The 18,112-nt window shown below is 36.7% G+C and overlaps 2 protein-coding genes and 1 pseudogene across 2 annotated transcripts; 1 reads left to right on the forward strand and 2 right to left on the reverse strand.

Annotated features, from left to right (window-relative positions):
- Window positions 1-407: 407 nt before the first annotated feature.
- Window positions 408-3,855, reverse strand: LOC125221525 (sulfoquinovosyl transferase SQD2-like). The gene is made up of 11 exons (XM_048123643.1): window positions 3,462-3,855; window positions 3,052-3,118; window positions 2,780-2,850; window positions 2,517-2,634; window positions 2,310-2,383; window positions 1,982-2,037; window positions 1,826-1,909; window positions 1,575-1,662; window positions 1,419-1,496; window positions 1,268-1,324; window positions 408-1,159 (listed from the first exon to the last, which is right to left on the reverse strand). Exons 1-11 carry the CDS (start codon window positions 3,575-3,577, stop codon window positions 664-666), a joined length of 1,305 nt encoding a protein of 434 aa, XP_047979600.1. The 5' UTR covers window positions 3,578-3,855; the 3' UTR covers window positions 408-663.
- A 4,389-nt stretch (window positions 3,856-8,244) lies between these two features.
- LOC125221829 (protein FLUORESCENT IN BLUE LIGHT, chloroplastic) lies at window positions 8,245-9,828 on the forward strand. The gene is made up of 4 exons (XM_048124107.1): window positions 8,245-8,480; window positions 8,801-8,969; window positions 9,052-9,369; window positions 9,443-9,828. The coding sequence occupies exons 1-4, from the start codon at window positions 8,286-8,288 to the stop codon at window positions 9,643-9,645; spliced, it is 885 nt and encodes a 294-aa protein (XP_047980064.1). The 5' UTR covers window positions 8,245-8,285; the 3' UTR covers window positions 9,646-9,828.
- Window positions 9,829-10,917: 1,089 nt separating this feature from the next.
- Window positions 10,918-16,438, reverse strand: LOC125221830 (annotated as a pseudogene).
- Window positions 16,439-18,112: the final 1,674 nt, after the last annotated feature.

Here is an 18,112-nt window from a genome sequence, read left to right on the forward strand (position 1 = left end):
AAGTTTATATTTGTGATTTTATCCTTCTTTGACACATTTAGTAATTAATAGTATTGTTCTACCACGATAATTAATAAAATCACAAATACTTTATACTTTGAGTTGCCACTTGCCATGATAATTAATGAGATAACTGAATATAGTTGACAACTATAATTGATATACATTTGCCAACAACAAACATTTAATTAACATACGAATGTCTTCATATTGACTTTTATAACGTAAGTCAATCATTAATTTATAATAGTTGTCAACCTAACAGGACCCTATAAACGTATATGTTTAATTTGATAGTAGTAGAAAAGACTTATTAAACATAATAGTATTTCCAATCCTTAAAATACGAACCATACCAAAGTAAATACATTATTGAAACATAACAAAGCCAGAACTCAATCTGTCCATACTAAATTGCATTCATATTTATTTTCAAAAACATATACACAAACAATATTTCCAACCAAACCTAGCTACACACATTCTTAAATAATTGTTCACTTCAATCAACTAAAATACAACATACCATAATCCAACTTACTATTAGGATTACGGCAGCAATACCAGAAATCCACAACTGCAGATCGTTAACTAACTTGCACGGTTTTCTCATTCAGAAAACGCGTATGGATGTCCGAATTCCCAACAACCAACGTCACACGATCACATCTGAATGGCACGAGGCTTTTGAGGGAAACGTTGGAACAACCATTGGAATGGTTGCAGGAACTCGTCTCTCTTCTTCCTCCAGAACCAAATGGCTGCATTATAGTTCTCATTGCGTATCTTTCGTGTGGCTGCCCTCCAATCGTACTTCTCTGTCTCCACACGAGCTGCTTTGCCTATAGTTTCACGTAGTTCTGGGTCGTGCAAGAGGGGTTTCAGTTTGCTCAAGCAATCATCGAGATCTCCTGGGGTGAACAGATATCCCGTCTTCCCCTGCTGATCTTCAGGTATCATGTCGGGGATGCCTCCTGCACGAGCACCAACCACGGGAAGTCCGGATGACATGGCCTCTAGAACAACTTGTCCAAGAGTCTCCGACTCTGAAGGCATCACGAACACATCTCCACTCGCATATGCTTGTGAAAGCTCTTCGCCTTGTAGCATACCCGTGAATACTGCTGGCATCCCGGAGAACATCTGCTCCAAATCCTTCCTATCAACATTGAGCAACGACTAACTATATCAGCGACAGCAAAATTGAAACAAATTGAAATGTGAAATAAAGTTTTTTCGGTAGTCAAAGAAACTGTTCAACCCTCACCTGTATGGTCCATCACCAATGAACGCGATCCGAGCCTCGGGGAGCTCATCCATGACCCTGTACCAGTAATACCATCCCGACACGGTCAACATCTCGAAGTAACATCACTGTGATAGGTTAATCTTCACATCAAGAATGGCAGGAAAAGTACCTTTTGAGGAAATCCAAACTCTTTTCAACTCCAAGCCTCCCTACATGAACTATCAATGGTCTGTCGGGTTCTCCGTTGCTAATTTGAGAAGAGGGTTTTGAGTGAAAATTGGACTCATGTCTAAAAATAACTATCCCAGGAGAAGTTTCTTCTCACCTTAATCGTAATCTCATCTCTTGGGAGCGAAACCGAGGGTGAAAGCTCTCAGAATCAACACCCTTATTCCAGATGCGTATCATGTTAGCTGCACAGCAAAGGAACGTGTAAGTTTTAGATTCAGAAATGACCCATCGACAAGAAAATACACGCAACATCTTTCGATTGCGTGTTAGAAAATGACAATCACAGATAACATGTCTGTTGCTGTTTAGAGAATGATCGAACTAGGTCAATAATGTTAATATCACCTGTCGTTGCTTTAGCTTCAACTAGATCCTTCGCAATGGCAGCAGAAGGAACCAAGGTAAGATCAGCAGCTCTGTGCAGACACTCTGGAGAGCATTACAAAATTTTACATAAGTCCCCACAAAATTCGGTTTCAATCTGTAAGAGGTGGACCTTACTTATAACTAACCACATTGGTTGCACCAGCCAGCTAAAGGTGTATCTGGGTATATACCTGTAAGATACAAAAAGAATTTAGTTAGAAAGCGAAATGAATATCGAAGAGCATCAACATGGAAAACATTTTTTATAATGATCATCTTCACTCAATAAGTAAAATCCACAGTGAACATGAACACATTTTCAGTTGACACGAATACATTATTTTTGGTGCACGAGGAAAAGTTCATGATTGTTAAGCGAGACACTGAAAGGAAGTTTCAAGATCAAGTTATCAAATACTATAAAGGAAAGAACATGAAAGCTATAAAGACAGTTCAAACATACACTGGAACATGGGTATGATACGACATCACTAACGGAACAGATAGTAATTTTGCAATAGTGAGAGCACCAAATACCTACACCAGAAAAAAGAAACGAAAATTAAAGGAGGGACACGTCACACAGTTATTTTCCAAAGTTATTTCAAAGTGAATACAACATTATTATCTACGTAAGAAGCATTAGGAGAATCGGATTTTGAAACTTCACCATAATGCCAGGAGATGAAGCATGTATGATATCCGGCTTGAATTGGGAAACTGCTGATATTATTCTTGGACTGAGTGCAAGTGACAGGGGTACGTTCTGGTACCACGGAAAGGGGAAGCTGAAATGAGAGTTAGCTGTTATTACATCGAAAATAAATTGGTTGGTAGACAAGTAGTTGAATCAGAGGAGACACATTATCCATTGGTTTGATCAAGATTTAAGATCAACATCCTTCTTCATCAGACAAGAACTCGAGAACTGACCTTCTTGAGCCAATCAAGTGAGCTCCGTGAAACTCCTCTGGTACTCCTTCGTGAGTTGTCACGACCATGACCTGAACATTCAAAAATGCAAGTCGAACAACCTTATTTTATAGGAAGTATGATTGAGTCCGTAGTGTGAGTTAGTACTATAACTTATAATCATGAATTTCGCATTGTGATCTTGTTTCATTTTCAAACACACGAAAATTGGTAGAAGTATGCCAAATTCTCTAAATATTAAGAAGACACAACCAAAAGCAAGAAGTGCATACCTCATCACCCATTTCTCTTAGATATTTAATGAAATTCTGGAACCTATTTTTGTATCCAGAGATATAACTGCAAACAGTTCAAAAGGCCTCTAGTCAACACAAAATCAAACACAAATCTGCTGCTAATATAATTACATCTAAAATCTTTGAATCTAAATGGTTAATGTTGTAAATACCAATCTAATTATTGAATTTAATGCTTAATTCTAGCTTAAGTTACCTAATTAAGCAACTAAATTAACTGACTTTGGGATGTTAAAGAATCTGGGAGTCATTAACTATCAACAAATCACAGATTAAGACCTTAATAATGAACACTAGAGCTGAATTTGTAGAACAATACAACAAATCATAGAAAGCATGATGAAATTGAAGTGTTTAACTCATAAATAAGCGAAAACAAGACTCACGCAAAGGGAGAGGGCTCAACAAACAGAGCAATGCGCAGAGGCTTAGCATTGACTTCGGCCTCAAACAGAGGAGGAGATCTTTCCTCTTTCCCATCTTTGAATTCTCGAATAGTCATGTTGCTAATACAGCTTAATGAAGCAGAGTTTCTCTCTCTTGTCAAGCGCAAAGATTCAACCTTTATAGAAAGAGAAAGGCTATGGTTTCGCCCATTTAATTACTAGTACTACATGCGACAACTAGGCAGAATTATTGGTGGCTTGTAAGAAAGCAGAGAAAAAACATTGTGGTTTTTGAAGGGTTATTGGAATTTATTGATGCTTGTGGGGCTGGAAATTGGTATAGATTAATGGGTGAGAGAAGTAGAGAAGGGACTTTCCAATTGGATATTCTCTTGGAGGAAGGGCGAATGAGGAATAATTTGGGAGCTAATAAAGCATATGCTTTCCACCAATTTGTGTAACTGGAATAAACCGAATTATTAGTACCATCGGGCAATTTTGCTATATAGGAGAAGATCATTTTGGGATGTGGTGGGTTAAGCCAACTAGCCAAGATTAATTATAGATGGCATTTTGTTAGAAAAGATAACGATAAACAAAGTAGTAGTAGTATAAGTATTTTAGTCAATTTTTTTTGTCTTGAATTCCAAAATTGATGAGTTATCTTGTTTATGAAACTGCTTTGGTATGAGTATAAACTAAAAGCAAGTTATCTTGGCTGAAATCTACAAAGAGAGTCGACACTCATATGGCTTCTATCTGCGACGCTGTGTGGCTGGCGATAATTTGATGGTGATACGACATAGACTACTAACGCGACGTTATATAATCATTTGTCTTATCCTCAAATAAATATATTGAATCTCACCACTGCCCATTCTCTCATGGTCCTCCTTTGTGCATGGCCATTAGCTCATTCTACATTTATTTTATTAAAAATGAAATGTTTTTCTTTTTAGGATATTCCATTAAAAATGAAACATAATCTAAAATTAAAATAGCACAATCTCTATTATTTCATCTCTCATTATCCTCTCTCTATTTATTAACTCACATGACAATATTGCTTAAAATCCATTTCGATTTCACTTTTCTGTGTTACACATCTGCTGCACAGCCAGTTCAATTGTGGTTCGCAAATGCTGGAAGTTGCTACTTTCATTATTTTATAATAATAGGAGCAAAAATATTTTTTATAGGAAAATGAAATATATTCATAATCATGGTATACGTCTCATAAATTTTATGTTTTTATTTCGGGATGATTTTGTTCCGTAATAGAGTACGTAATTTCAAATTCTCAATTCAATAATTTGTTCTCCATTGATTACATATTCATAGTATTTGTTTTTGTTGCTTTCATTACATTTATTTTTCTTTTTCTTTAACCTATATTTAGATATAATAATTCAAAAATAAAATGCAATTCTTTATAAAAAAACAAGTGGTCGGTTTCGATTGTTTTCGTTATCACGAATTTGTTGACTTTCAAATAGGAAAAATATGTAGTATAATATTTTTTTTCTTGGCCTATGGTTCAAGAAATCGTCACAATTTTGAAAACGTTAAGGCAAGTTGATCTCACCAATATATTCGGATATAAGATATTCAAATAAGAATATCCTACTCCTTACTTGAGTAATTATTAGACGCATCATATATGTTGTGTAATGACAAACCATAGAGTTCTTTTCCAGTCATGAAAATAATTAAATTATTCAAGTTTGTAGTTTATGCTAAACTGCTAATAATTAATATTGATTCGCTGTCAAAGTACTTAAATACTCATTGATTTTATGTATATAGTGAGTAAATAAAATCATAGTGACACTATGAATTTTAATATTGTTATATGCATGTGAATTGGTTTTTATTGCTCGAAACAAGATCACATTCATTTTATTTTTTTTTATTGTTCAGAATTCAAAAGTTTATAGTTAGTATTGACAATTTATGACACAAAAGTATTACAATCTGAATGCATATAGTAACTTAATAGCCCAATAATATGAATTATGATAGGATTTACCTGAATTTGAACGGATTAACATGATTGACCTCTCTAGTTTTAAAGTTAGTATGATCATTGGGAAGTAGATGTTAATGTGAAATTAAGTTTAATAGAGAAATTCTATAATTCTATAGTAACCAGATGACTTTATAATTAAACTGTACTTTGTAACGATGAATTTTAATATTATTATATATAAATTGAATTTTATATTTCTTGAAACAAGATTCTATCACTTCATATGTTATAATATATAAAAATATTTGATTATATTATTATATTATCTATATTGATATACGATCGGTCCATAAAAATAAACTAATTGGAGATGACATGAGTTTTTATGCGTAATACCATAATTTGTAAAGTAAGAGAGAAATAAAAAAATGATTGAAATAATATAGTGGATGGTGGAACCCATAAATAATAGAGTGAAAATTAAAGGATAAAAGGTTTCCATAAATGGATAATACTATTATTTCTATAGAACGGACGAACAAGGAAATTTGCTATAGAACTGAGAGAGTTTATTTAACTGTCAATGCATGAAATGCGTTGGTTGCTTTTGTGCAACGCCCGCCCATGTAGGGTTGGCACGATACGGTATACCGTACTGAAATGAGCATACCGCATACCATACCGAAAAATACGATATGAGAAAACACGATACCATATCGTACCGATTTTTGCGTTATACCACATTTCGGTATACCGAAAAATCGGTAGATCAAAATATGAAAACCTTTACCTTATCGACATTTCAGTATTACCGTACCGTGATGCGGTATACCGGTACGATATTTCGGTATACCGACCGTGATGCAGTATACCGCGGTATACAGGTAAAACCGCAAATCATACCTGTTTGATATATAAAATAATAAAAACAACATTTTATCTATCTAGATAATGTCCAAAATGATAAAATTCCATCACAATTAAACATAATTCATGATATTCAAAATTCTTATAACTTCCAAAAGGATAATACTAACTAAATTTAAATCAAATAGTAATAAAATATTAATGATCCATTGTATTTGTTGAAACTCAAATATTGAAAGAAAAAATAAGCGATTATTTATTTTGGAGTATTTATTTAATAAAAACACAGCGTTATTTATCAATAATTTAAGAATTTGAAAATATAAAATATTATAAATAATAAATATGTTAAATATAATTATTTAACAGTATATAACGCAAAATTACGGTATATACCGCAAATTTACGGTATATACGGTAATTGCGGTATAATGCGGTATACCGCGGTATATACAATATTCATACCTTTGTCGTACCTAAATCTGTCGGTAATGTATCATACCGTACCGAAAATTCAGTATTTTTGGTACGGTAAGTGCGGTATTTCGATATTTCGGTATATTTTACCAGCCCTACGTCCATGTCCGCAACGTGGAGGTACTTGTCAATTGGCCAAGTAATCGCATTCGTCGTCCCTACGAATACGAAAACAACGTTGAAAAGTTGCTTCACCCAGCGTAAGTTGTCGAAAAAATAATTTGTAACTAACCTTTCAATAGCAAGAGTGTTCTTTTGATATACAAACTTCTATAGACTAATAGACTTGGCAATGTTGATTCTCTCTCCTCTTTATTCTCTTCCAAATAATATCTCATCACATATGCACCTATGACTCTATTCAGTTTTATCACTATTAGGAATGTCAACGTAGCCCACAATCCATGGCCCGACCCGAATAACCTGCCAAATTCACAAGGTTAGAGTTGAAAATTTCTAGCCCGATAAAATTACAGCCCGACTAGCCCGCAACCCGTTAGGGCCAAACCCGAAAACCCGATGGGCTGGCCCGAAAACCCGATAAAATTTCTATCGTTCTATTTGTTTGACTCTAATTCGACACTTCATTGGTTATTTTATGATATAGATTACTAAAAAAATAACTTTCAATTTTGTATATTAACATAATAATAGATATATAAATTAGAAACCTCAAATTCACTAAAAAATATACTCCCTCTGTCCCTAATAATTCGTCACTATTTGACCCGGTACGAGTTTTAAGAAATGTAATAGAAAGTGAGTTGAAAAAGTTACTGGTATGTGGGTCTTATTTTTATACATTAGTTTTATAATAAAATGTGAGTGTGAATGAGTTAGTGGAATGTAGGGTCCACTAATAAAAATGGTAAAAGTGAAAAGTGACAAATTTTTAGGGAGGGACGAAAAAGGAAATAGATGACAAATTTTCAGGGATGGAGGGAGTATTTAAATTTCTAAAATATTAGCATATGATCGTGTTTATGTTTGAGTGTAAGCATATATCTCAAATATATCATAATTAAATATTTTACATTTTATAAATATAACTAATTTTCACCATTATTTATTGGATTAAGCAAGTTAATTTTATCGGTAGCAACCCGATTAGCTCGCTGGTCTACGCTGAGAATGGTTGCATTGTGAAGCCCTTGAAACAATTTGTATAAAACACAAATCAATTAGAGAAAAGATAATAAAATAAAATTATATAAAATCTGAAAAGATCTAATAAAATAAAATTATATAAAATTTCACGTTGAATAAGATATGTCCATTTTAACGAGACTAATGATTAATTTAGGATTATAAAGTTGAAAGTAAATATGGAGTTAATACTAACTTGCTATCAAACGTGAATACTAGTTAATTAAAAGTTCAAAACAAAAAAAGTTACATTCGAAATTAAAATAAATAAAATAAAATTAAATAAAAATAAAAATAAAAATAATAGAGTAAGTAACATCGGTAGCAAAGTGAAAAGGATAGAGAAGAGGATTACGACGACGACGATGAAGCAAGGGATTCTGACATTGAGCCCTTGTCAATGGCCTCACACTCTCTCTAGGGTTTCTCACTCATCTCTCAAGATACCGAAAAACCCCAAGCCCAACTCCTTTTTCAAAATCTTTGCTTCGATCAATGGCATTGCAGGTGCTTCTACCGGAGAAGATAAAGTTCTTCTGCTACCGGAAAACGATCTCAAGGTGCTATAGCTATTGAGACCTAGTTTGTTTATTTTTGGTTGAAAAATGTTATTTGTTGGTGTTGAGTCTCAATAAAAATTGAATCTTGCTGCCGTTCTTGAATGTGAATTACGTGTTGTTATTTCCTCCCCCTTTTCTTTTAAAGATATGAGAATGTTTTTTAATGCTTGATTTGAGCTTTGATGAGCTATGCGATGTTGATTTGTTGTAGTATTTGTGTTTATTTATCCATTGTGAAATATCAGTGTGTGGAATTATGCTCAAATGCAGAGTTTGGTAGGTCTGAATTAAGTGAAGTTATTCCCTTTTCATAATGTCAGGAGAGAGTGGTCTTGAGGCTTCCAGCAACATCAATCATAGTCACCAATGCCATATTGTTTGCCAATCCTTTTCAAGCACTAGCTGAAACATGTGAAGCTGACAATTCTGTTTTCAACATGAATATGCCATTGTTGCTTTTCTTTTCCCTCATTGGGGCAACTGTTGGAGGTAAGCTGTTTCTCTTCATTTTAGAATTTTATTTTGCCTTTGCCTTTTCCATTTGCTATTGCTTAATATTCGAATAATATAGGGCTTCTTGCACGGCAGAGGAGAGGTGAGCTACTTAGGTTGAATGAACAGCTGCGCCAGATCAACTCCGCGCTGAGAAGGCAGGCTAAGATTGAATCTTATGCGCCCGGTTTGAGTTATGCTCCTAGCGGCCGCATTGCGGAGAACGAAATCATTGTTGATTCAAGGAAGCAAGATTTGATTTCCCGTCTCAAAAATGGGAAGAATTTCCTAAGGAATCAGGACCCCGGGAGGGCGTTTTCTGAGTTCAAGGCGGCACTTGAGCTTGCTGAGAATCTCGAAGATCCAATTGAAGCAAAAAAGGCTGCAAGGGGCTTAGGTATTTCTATATCATAATTGCCTTACTTTTAACTTGTCCTCTCTTATTGATGAATATGGTTAACTATTCTTAGGGGCGTCGCTGCAAAGGCAGGGAAAGTATAGGGATGCCATCAAGTACCACTCCATGGTTTTGGAAATCTCGCAAAAGGAAGGAGAGGAGTCTGGAAATACAGAAGCATACGGTGCTATAGCTGATTGTTACACTGAGCTTGGAGATCTGGAGAAAGCTGCAAAATACTATGATCAGTATATTGCGAGGTTACAGTCCGACTGATCTTTCAATTCGTGTGATCTCTATCTTTCCTTTGGTTGCAGACGTGATGCATAGGTTGAGCTTGTATGGATGATAAATTTTGTTGTAGATCGAATGTACTTGTATCTTTGACCTCCTTCTGATTTGAATTGAAAATATCTCTCAAGGAAATTCCAATAAACACCTAAACATATTATTTTGTTATTTCATTTAAATAGCTGCCATAGTGATGATAGAATACATGTGATAGAAACTAAGCCATAATCTTTAGTATGGTATTAATTTTGTGGTCAGAATTTCTCGAGTTGGTATATGTCAAGTTGGTCATATGTTCAGTGGCCAAAAGCATGAACAAATGTGAGGGGGTTGGCATCAATTTTGATCCAACTCTTGAAGCAGAGCAACATGAGATGCCGTTCCACTTGATTTCAGCTATCAGCAGCTGTCTCGTCTTGTTTTGGCTCGTCCTGCTTATGGCATTTGTAATGTAAAGCCACAAGCACGCCAGCAACCAGAAATAAGCGCGAGCAGGATTAACTGGAAACTCAGCCATGGTATGTTTGTTGGGATGTTCTCGTCTGGCTTGTTGAGTAAACCTTATTTTCTGACAACTTTGATTCTCTGTGTCTCTACAACAGCTGCAGCGATGCAACATAGAACTGTGGAGATGGAGATCATGGCCACTCCAATTCATATGGCTGGTGTACTTTCCCGTTAGCCTGCTTTGTCATATCTGGGATGGTATACCTTCCGTGAGCCTGCTAGGTCACTATCCCAATATGACAAAGGTAATCTACACTTGTGCTACCGAGCAGAGTCTTCATTTGTTTGTTGCTTGCTCGTTTTCACTCAAATCTCCAGGCAATATGGTGGCAGCTTTGTGCAGCCATCTGAATTCCCAGATTCCAAGTAACTGCTATACTATAGCCTCTTTTCTTCTAATTCCCATTTTACAGTGATGAACTAAACGGAATTAGACGACGGAAAACCCTCAAGTGCCAAATAAACTTCAACGTGACTAGATTTCACTCTGATGTCTACCGCCTTTCTTGTAATGTTTGCTGTGTGAATGGTTGGAATAGCTTGAAAGCAGCAGCCACTACATGCTGCACACATTAGTGACCGAGCTCCTCTTTGGCCTGACCTTACGAGAGCAAGGCCAACCAGTCGGAAAAACAATGTAAAGAAACTATATAGATTACTGGAATTCCACGACGAAGTTTGATGCTTTTATATGTGGAAGTAAAACTGCTCCAACTATAACGCCACCATAACACTTTTTTTGTATAGGAATTTCGTAAAAATGCCATCACCACAACAATTGTTATTTTGGGACCACGCTTAAACTTTGATGGCATAATATACAGATACAAACCCAAAATTAGGAGCCAATGTCGCATACTAGTAACAAGTAGGTTGCATCCTTAGAATAGACAAAACACTGCTTACAAAATCAAAAGCTTTGCTAAGTAGGGCCAAACGACCTATTAATATCTACGAGTTCTGGGGTCGATGATGAAAACATAACGAGCTACCAGCAAAGATCAATGTTGAACCAAAAGCTACTGTGCCCAAAAGAGTAAACAGAGCAGCACGCATGAAAGCCTAACAGAAGAACATGGAGTTATGTACACCTTTGTTTAACTTAGGCATTGGAGGAACAGGGGGAGCAGCAACACCCAACCCTGTCTCGTTGTGGCTAGATGATGTCTCTGATGCGTCTTCAAACTTCATCCACTGCCCCAGCTGGCTCGCAGCCAAGTGGGCATAGCATATGGGCGCAACTGCAATACAGCAATGGTGTTAAACAACAACCTGGAAAGCCACAAACAAATTGCAATGAAGAAAAACAATTTAAACAAGTTTGTAAGCAGTAGATTTCATTACCAACAGATATCGCAGTGGTGCTGCGCTGGGAATAGGATTTGATGAATTGCACTGCGTATGTTTTCAATGTTTTCATCCATCAGCTTACACATATGACAGCGAGTGAACAAGCTCCTGCAGCTCATCGGGCGAAAAGCCAACCTCATCCAATAGGACATGATAATGTGTTGGCCTTGTCGTCCCCTGCAAATGAAAGCATTCATTTGAAAGAGGTACAAATTTTGAAGACATGGCAACATAAAAGAGAAATTTATTGGGGACAGAACAGATAAAGGAGGTAATATCCGTCATAGTTGAACATACTATGAATGCAACATTACATCACCAAATAATCAGCCATAAGAAAGCTAACTAAAGATAAATTATTCTATATGAGATAAAAGAAAGCTCACAATCATCCCTGCGTGTGCACACAAATAAAAGTCATAGTTCTTGGGATGGCAAACTTTATTGTCAATTATTGTCCCTGCAAAATCAGAATAGTATTAATTAACAGTGTTATAAATTCATCCACATACTTTTGATTGGATTGGATTGAATTGAATGTGAGTGTGTCTCACCAGGCTGCACATTATCAGGAGAATTTGTCTGGAAGAATTTTGTATGGTGATTTTTCTGTGCAATAATGACCACAAATTTGGGAGACCAGTTCGGGTTGAGGAACTTGCATGCCTGGGGAAAGTAGAATAAAGTTATGAAATTGGATATGCTTTATCATCTTCATGAGAGAAAAAGAAAGGCACCATAAGCCTTATGTATTAAGGTGTTGGCTTGAGGACCTACCTCTATAATCTGATTCAGTTCAATATTCAGAACCTGATTAAACTGGGATTCACTTACACCATCTCTGCAGAGTTCATGCTAAGCAAAGATCTCAGAACAAACAAAACAAAGCAAAACAGAACTAAGTGGTGGAATCAGATGGTGTCTGAACATGATCTCAGCATTGTGAATATAGGTTCAACCATTACCTGAATATGATTATCTGGTCCGGCTTCCTTTTCCCAGAACTAACATAGAAATCCATAAGAAGTTCACTGCAAATTGAGGTAAACAAGGGCCAGAAAATGAAGATCAATAAAACTCACATGCAGACCACATATATAAAAGAATTGTTTGGTAGGGAACTGTCGTGCTGCAGGGAGTAAAAACTTCACCGCATAATGCCATCATCTTCAGTTTCTGATACCCGTTTGTATAGGGAATCCATCATTTCAAGCTTGGGAGATTGAGTTCGAACAGCAGCCCTATAACGACAAATTGACGGCCACTGTCTCGAGCTAACTACCTGAAAGTAAAAACAACTGAAGTCTTTGATTGAGAATCCACATTCCATGAAGACCATAATACCTTGCTTAAAGACAATAATGAAAACCTTAAATATATATGAATGGTAGAGGGGTAATATCCCAATGGATATATGGAAAATGACTAGAAGAATAAAAAAAAATTTAAGACATGAAACTTAAGGAACTTAACCGCAGCAATGGATGGAATATCTGACTGTCCAGGTGAGCCATGAGACACGTCCATTCCGAGAATAAGAGTGGGGATCTTTGAAACCACTGGAAGAGTAGGGGGCAACTCACCTGCTAGCATTGAGCTCACACCACCGAGCTGACAGGAAGAAACTGTCAACATGAATGCTACAAAATATACAGAACCTAGACGTTGATCCTCAGCATCACATGATAAAATTTCATGCATGGTTAACCTTTGCATTGATCTTCAGAAGCAAATTTGTCAGATATTGATCATTCACTCGTGTTGGAGCTAGACATTGTGTAACAACTCCAAAATCAGACAAGCATTTACGCTTCCAAGGGCCTACAAACAACAGTTCAATTTACAATCACATCCTGAACTAATCTACTTTTCATTGAAATATTCCAGATCATGGATATATAAAAGCATACCATAAATGTCACAGTTTTTTCGCTCGTGGAAGCAAACAAAGCAGAAACCTAGGTGCGTCAGGAAGCTTTGACTGCATCTCTTCCAACAGTTTCTCCACCCTGACTAGGGGAGGTGCTCGTCGATACTGCTGATTTTCGTTAAACACACCAAAGGGATCTTCTACAGACTGCCAAGAGAAATGTACTATGATCAAGGGAAATACTTCAAGCACAAAGCATGTCAATAGGACATGGAGAGAACATACTACTCCTTTCGCTTCGCCAACTTTCTTCAGGTCTCTAATCAGGCCATCTGTATCACAGCGGGGGGCAGAGAAGTTGACAACAGCTCAGCGCTCTATCTTACATGGATTAGCAAATTTCTGACCAAAAGATGACATAATTGGAAGATCTGCTCAGACTAAAATTTGGATATCGTATAAAGAAAATAATGATATGCACTATGCAGCTGACCTTGTTGTTAAAGTTCCATCTCCCATTACGAACAAACAAATCATCACCATTACCAACTTTGAGCTGCAATTGTTTGCTAGCAAAGTAAGCACCAGCGACCATTCACAAAATATAGTACTCCCTCCGTCCCACAAAAGATGTCACACTTGTGGGATGGCATGAGATTTTAGGAGGTTTTGTTTTGTGTGTTAAATAGAGAGAGAATATAATTTTTATATTCATGTGAGAGAGAATTTTTTCCAAAAAGGGAAATGTGACATCTTTTGTGGGACAAACTAAAAAGGGAAGTGTGACATCTTTTTTTGTGGGATGGAGGGAGTAATAAACTATTTTGAACCAACTTCTACATATGCATATACATGTGCAATACGTATACAGAAGCAAGGTGCAGCACATCATACCTTGGGGGTAGGCAGAACACGCCCTTCAACCTGAGTAAAGCTACTACTGATTGCAACCCCACAAGAACGAAGCATTGGCTCAGCACCATAGTTATTGATTTTCAAAGCCTACAATCGGAAAGCAATAAAAGAACTTAGAAACACTTAATAGTAACACAACAGTCAGATACTATACCAGATACTACGACGGACTAACAAATAAGGCTTACATTACTCAGAACCGACATCCTTTCTTGTGGTTTCTGCCGAGATTTCTCCACCAAGGAGGATCGTTGGAATGTTGATAGAGCTTTTGTGTAACGCTGCAAAGAGACTAGAGAACATAGCTAATAAAATAATAGAAGCAATCAACAATATATGATTGAAAGTAGGTATGCCATAGTCTCATAGAAAATTAAAATCCAATCAGCATTTCAACCTCAATAGGGACATAAGTTGGCCGCTTAGGCTTTCCAACATTAATGCAAGGTAAGTCCGCAGAAAATCGCAAATCAATCTTTCGGATGTTTACAAAGTAATCATAGACAGTCACTTCTTTTTCTTGACCTTCAACGCCAGCATAAAGTGAACCTAAAGACATTCTCAGAAGGTAACCACACAAAAAACTAAGGAGAAAACCAGGTAATAAAAAATCGTGAAAACAAGGAACCGTACTGCTGGGTTCGGCAAGGCATTTCACTTAACCCAGTTATTTTGTACTCTTGATTTGTTGGACTAGCCGTAATCCTCAAATTCTTAAGTGTGCGTTTGGCCTGGTAAAATTAGAATTTGAAGAAAGTTTAGTAAATAAAGAAATAATACATACATAAAATCAGCCAATCACAAAAAGACCAAGATGCTTTCTTCTAACCTTAGCCCAATCAATAGAGTAGGGATCTCTCACATTTTGATTGTCAACCAGAAATTCCACGACAGACCCAGGACGGATAATCATGGTAGTAGAAACATCTGGTAGCATTCAAACAGGCAGCCATAGTTAGAATTTTAGCAATTAACAAAAGGGATATCTGCCTAAAATAAATCTAATACAGATCATAGTTTACCAATATTCAATGATAATCCACTTTGGGTGGTGCGAAAGCTGGAATGGAATCCTCGGCAACCAAGAATACCACCCCCAACATCAGCAAAATTATGTGCATCATTATGAAAGAAGGATTGACGAACCAGCAAGCAACCCCTGACATTAAGCATACAATGAGATATAAATTCAGGATGAACTTCAGTGAAGAAAAAAATATGCTTACTGCCTTGCTGCATGCTGCCTTAATATGATATCTAAAACCCGTAGGGCTTCCTGAGAGTTCTCTGATTCTTGGCCACGCAAAGCATTTGCAATTGCCTGCATAGGAATCTTAGCAGCAAAGCTAATCTCCACTTTGAATGTTTTTGATTGGTATGGACGTCTCAACCTTTTCCTATCACTTTCATTTCCAGGGCTGGATTTACCATTGTTGGATGTGACATTGTTCCTGTATGCAACGACTCACCAGTGTAAAGAGACAAAACAAAACTTGTAAAATAGTCACAGCCGGAAAAGAACAGATACCATACATACCTACTTGACGTAACATCTTCAAGAACAACAACGAACTCATGTTTATTATGAGGAAGAGAACCAACGGTGAACAAGCTTTTCTCTCCATCATAAGCAAACTCCTTGCTGGCCAACTCAGTATCATATGTCTCACGTACTCGATCAAGCACTTTCCTGCCAACACCCTTTCCATCAACTGGACGCCCGTCCTCATAGAAAAGGGCAACCTATAGGTAACATAAAAGGGTAGAAAAGTCAGACTGAGCAATCATACGCTTTTAATAACATTAAAAGTGACAATTTTCCAGCAATAGTACATACACTGTAGTGAAAAAAGTGCCCATCAACACTGGCCACATTCACTTTGAAGTGATTTGTTAGGACAGGGACCCTATTTCCACTTGTTCCAAAGCCTCGTCTAGCCATTGGAATCCTCAAAACCTTTTTGGATACTGGTTCTGGATCAGCTTTCAAAGGAGTAATAGTTGAAGGAACTGGAGGAGCCACATTACCCCCATCATGCTCGGGCTGTGCCCCATTACCATTACCCTCAGGGTGAGCCACATTACCTTCCTGCTCGGGTGGTGGCCCATTACCATTATGCTCCGGCGGATCCATTAACAGATCTATCAAAACATACAAAGTCCTCGTGAGTCGTGAACACCAACAAAGGTCGCCTGAACATAGCATCTGTTACAGAGCTAAAAATGACTCCAAAAAAATGGTTTTAAAAATTCATGAAAGGTCAAAGCATGTCAAAGAAATTAAAAAAAAAAACAGGGCAAGCAGTTTTCCAAATTCCCAGAGTCAATTGGCGGTGGAGAAGAGTCGTACCAGTCAATGCATGTCACACTATAGATAGGAAAAACAGAATCATCTATCAACCAACATGCTCATTTTTCAAATTAGGAAAACAAACTCGTTGGTAAAGATAAATTTCAGAATATAAACTCATAATATAGCAGAGGCATAGCCATGTAAGTCAAGACAAGTAAAGATAAATTCCAGAATATAAACTCATAAAGAAGATCAGAAGAAAGAAAAACACAGTTAGAGAGTCGGGGAATATATACATAGAGAGAGAATGATAGAAATTTAGGGCTACTGAGATGAAGTGGTAGAACACACTATCAAAAATTACAAAATGTTTTAAAAACGAGAAATCGCCAAAACGAAATCTATAAGAGCATCCACAATGGATGTCCGATCTCACGCCCGATCGGTCGAGATCGGACTCGGGCATTATCGGGCATCCATTGCAAGTCTCGGGCATGTCCGAGGACGACCGAAAGTTCGGTCGCGCCCATCTCTCGCCCGATCCATCGGGCGTGAGTATCGGGCGCCCATTGCAGGCCGATGCCCGAGCCCGAGCCCTATCATTTTTCATTTTTTTTTTTTTTTTTTTATAAATTATATAAATCCTAATTAAAAACAGTATAAATACTTCATTTTTCTTCACTTTTCACACACCAAATTTAGATGACTAGTTTGGTTTTTTTTAATTTAGTATTTTAATTTTAATGTAGTTTTTTTTTAAGCTAAGTATATGATGTAGTTTTACTTTTAAATTAAGTAATGTAGTTTTTTATTTTTTGCACTTGTGGTGTTTAATATAATATATTTTGGTATTTTAGTTTAAATAAAAATAAAATTAAAAAATAATGATTTAAAATTGAAATGAAAAGTGGATAAGAGATAGGGCATGCACTAGAGCTCTACCATTGCAGAAAGACAGACAGGGCATGCTGACGTGACAACCATTAGTGCTCTCACTAGGGCTTCTACTAAGGCATCCATTGTGGATGCTCTAAAAATTTCGGCGACATTACAACCAAAATATAGAGAATTCGGCAATGCAACAAAGAAACTTCCATTTCCGGTAAAAATCGATGAATTTAGAAGAAAAAAAGGTTTACAGAGAAAAGCCATACAGCAGAAACCGACGCTACGAACGACAAATTAAAAACGAAATGGAAGTAAAAGACGATGCAAAGAGGAAAACCCTACAGAGGAAGCTTGGGAAAAAAGAAAAAGATCCACTCCGCGATTGAAGAGAGGAGGCTGGAGAGTATGAGGGCTGACAAATAAAGATAAGTTACGGAGATAGAGAATTGATGTGATCCTGAAGCCGTCGATTTGCGTAGGACCACCTCACAGTTCCATATCCAACGGTCAAAGATTTAGGAGGTCGTGTCGTCTCATATGGTATCGTATCACTACGTACTGTGTTTATAGTATATAATATCAAATGATTTTAATGATATATATCACACATGCTAACATTACATGCATCC

This window comes from Salvia hispanica, chromosome 4, assembly GCF_023119035.1.
Source record: "Salvia hispanica cultivar TCC Black 2014 chromosome 4, UniMelb_Shisp_WGS_1.0, whole genome shotgun sequence".
Classification (NCBI taxonomy): Eukaryota; Viridiplantae; Streptophyta; class Magnoliopsida; order Lamiales; family Lamiaceae; genus Salvia; species Salvia hispanica.

Excerpts from the sequence above, each read along its gene's own strand:
- LOC125221829 (XM_048124107.1), top strand. The coding sequence starts at position 8,286 with ATGAAGCAAGGGATTCTGACATTGAGCCCTTGTCAATGGCCTCACACT. Across the intron at positions 8,970-9,051 it reads CATTGGGGCAACTGTTGGAG|GGCTTCTTGCACGGCAGAGG; the intron begins GTAAGCTGTTTC and ends CGAATAATATAG. Across the intron at positions 9,370-9,442 it reads AAAGGCTGCAAGGGGCTTAG|GGGCGTCGCTGCAAAGGCAG; the intron begins GTATTTCTATAT and ends AACTATTCTTAG.
- LOC125221525 (XM_048123643.1), bottom strand. The coding sequence starts at position 3,577 with ATGACTATTCGAGAATTCAAAGATGGGAAAGAGGAAAGATCTCCTCCT. Across the intron at positions 1,910-1,981 it reads ACCAATGTGGTTAGTTATAA|AGTGTCTGCACAGAGCTGCT; the intron begins GTAAGGTCCACC and ends AATGCTCTCCAG. Across the intron at positions 1,497-1,574 it reads GAGATGAGATTACGATTAAG|CAACGGAGAACCCGACAGAC; the intron begins GTGAGAAGAAAC and ends TTCTCAAATTAG.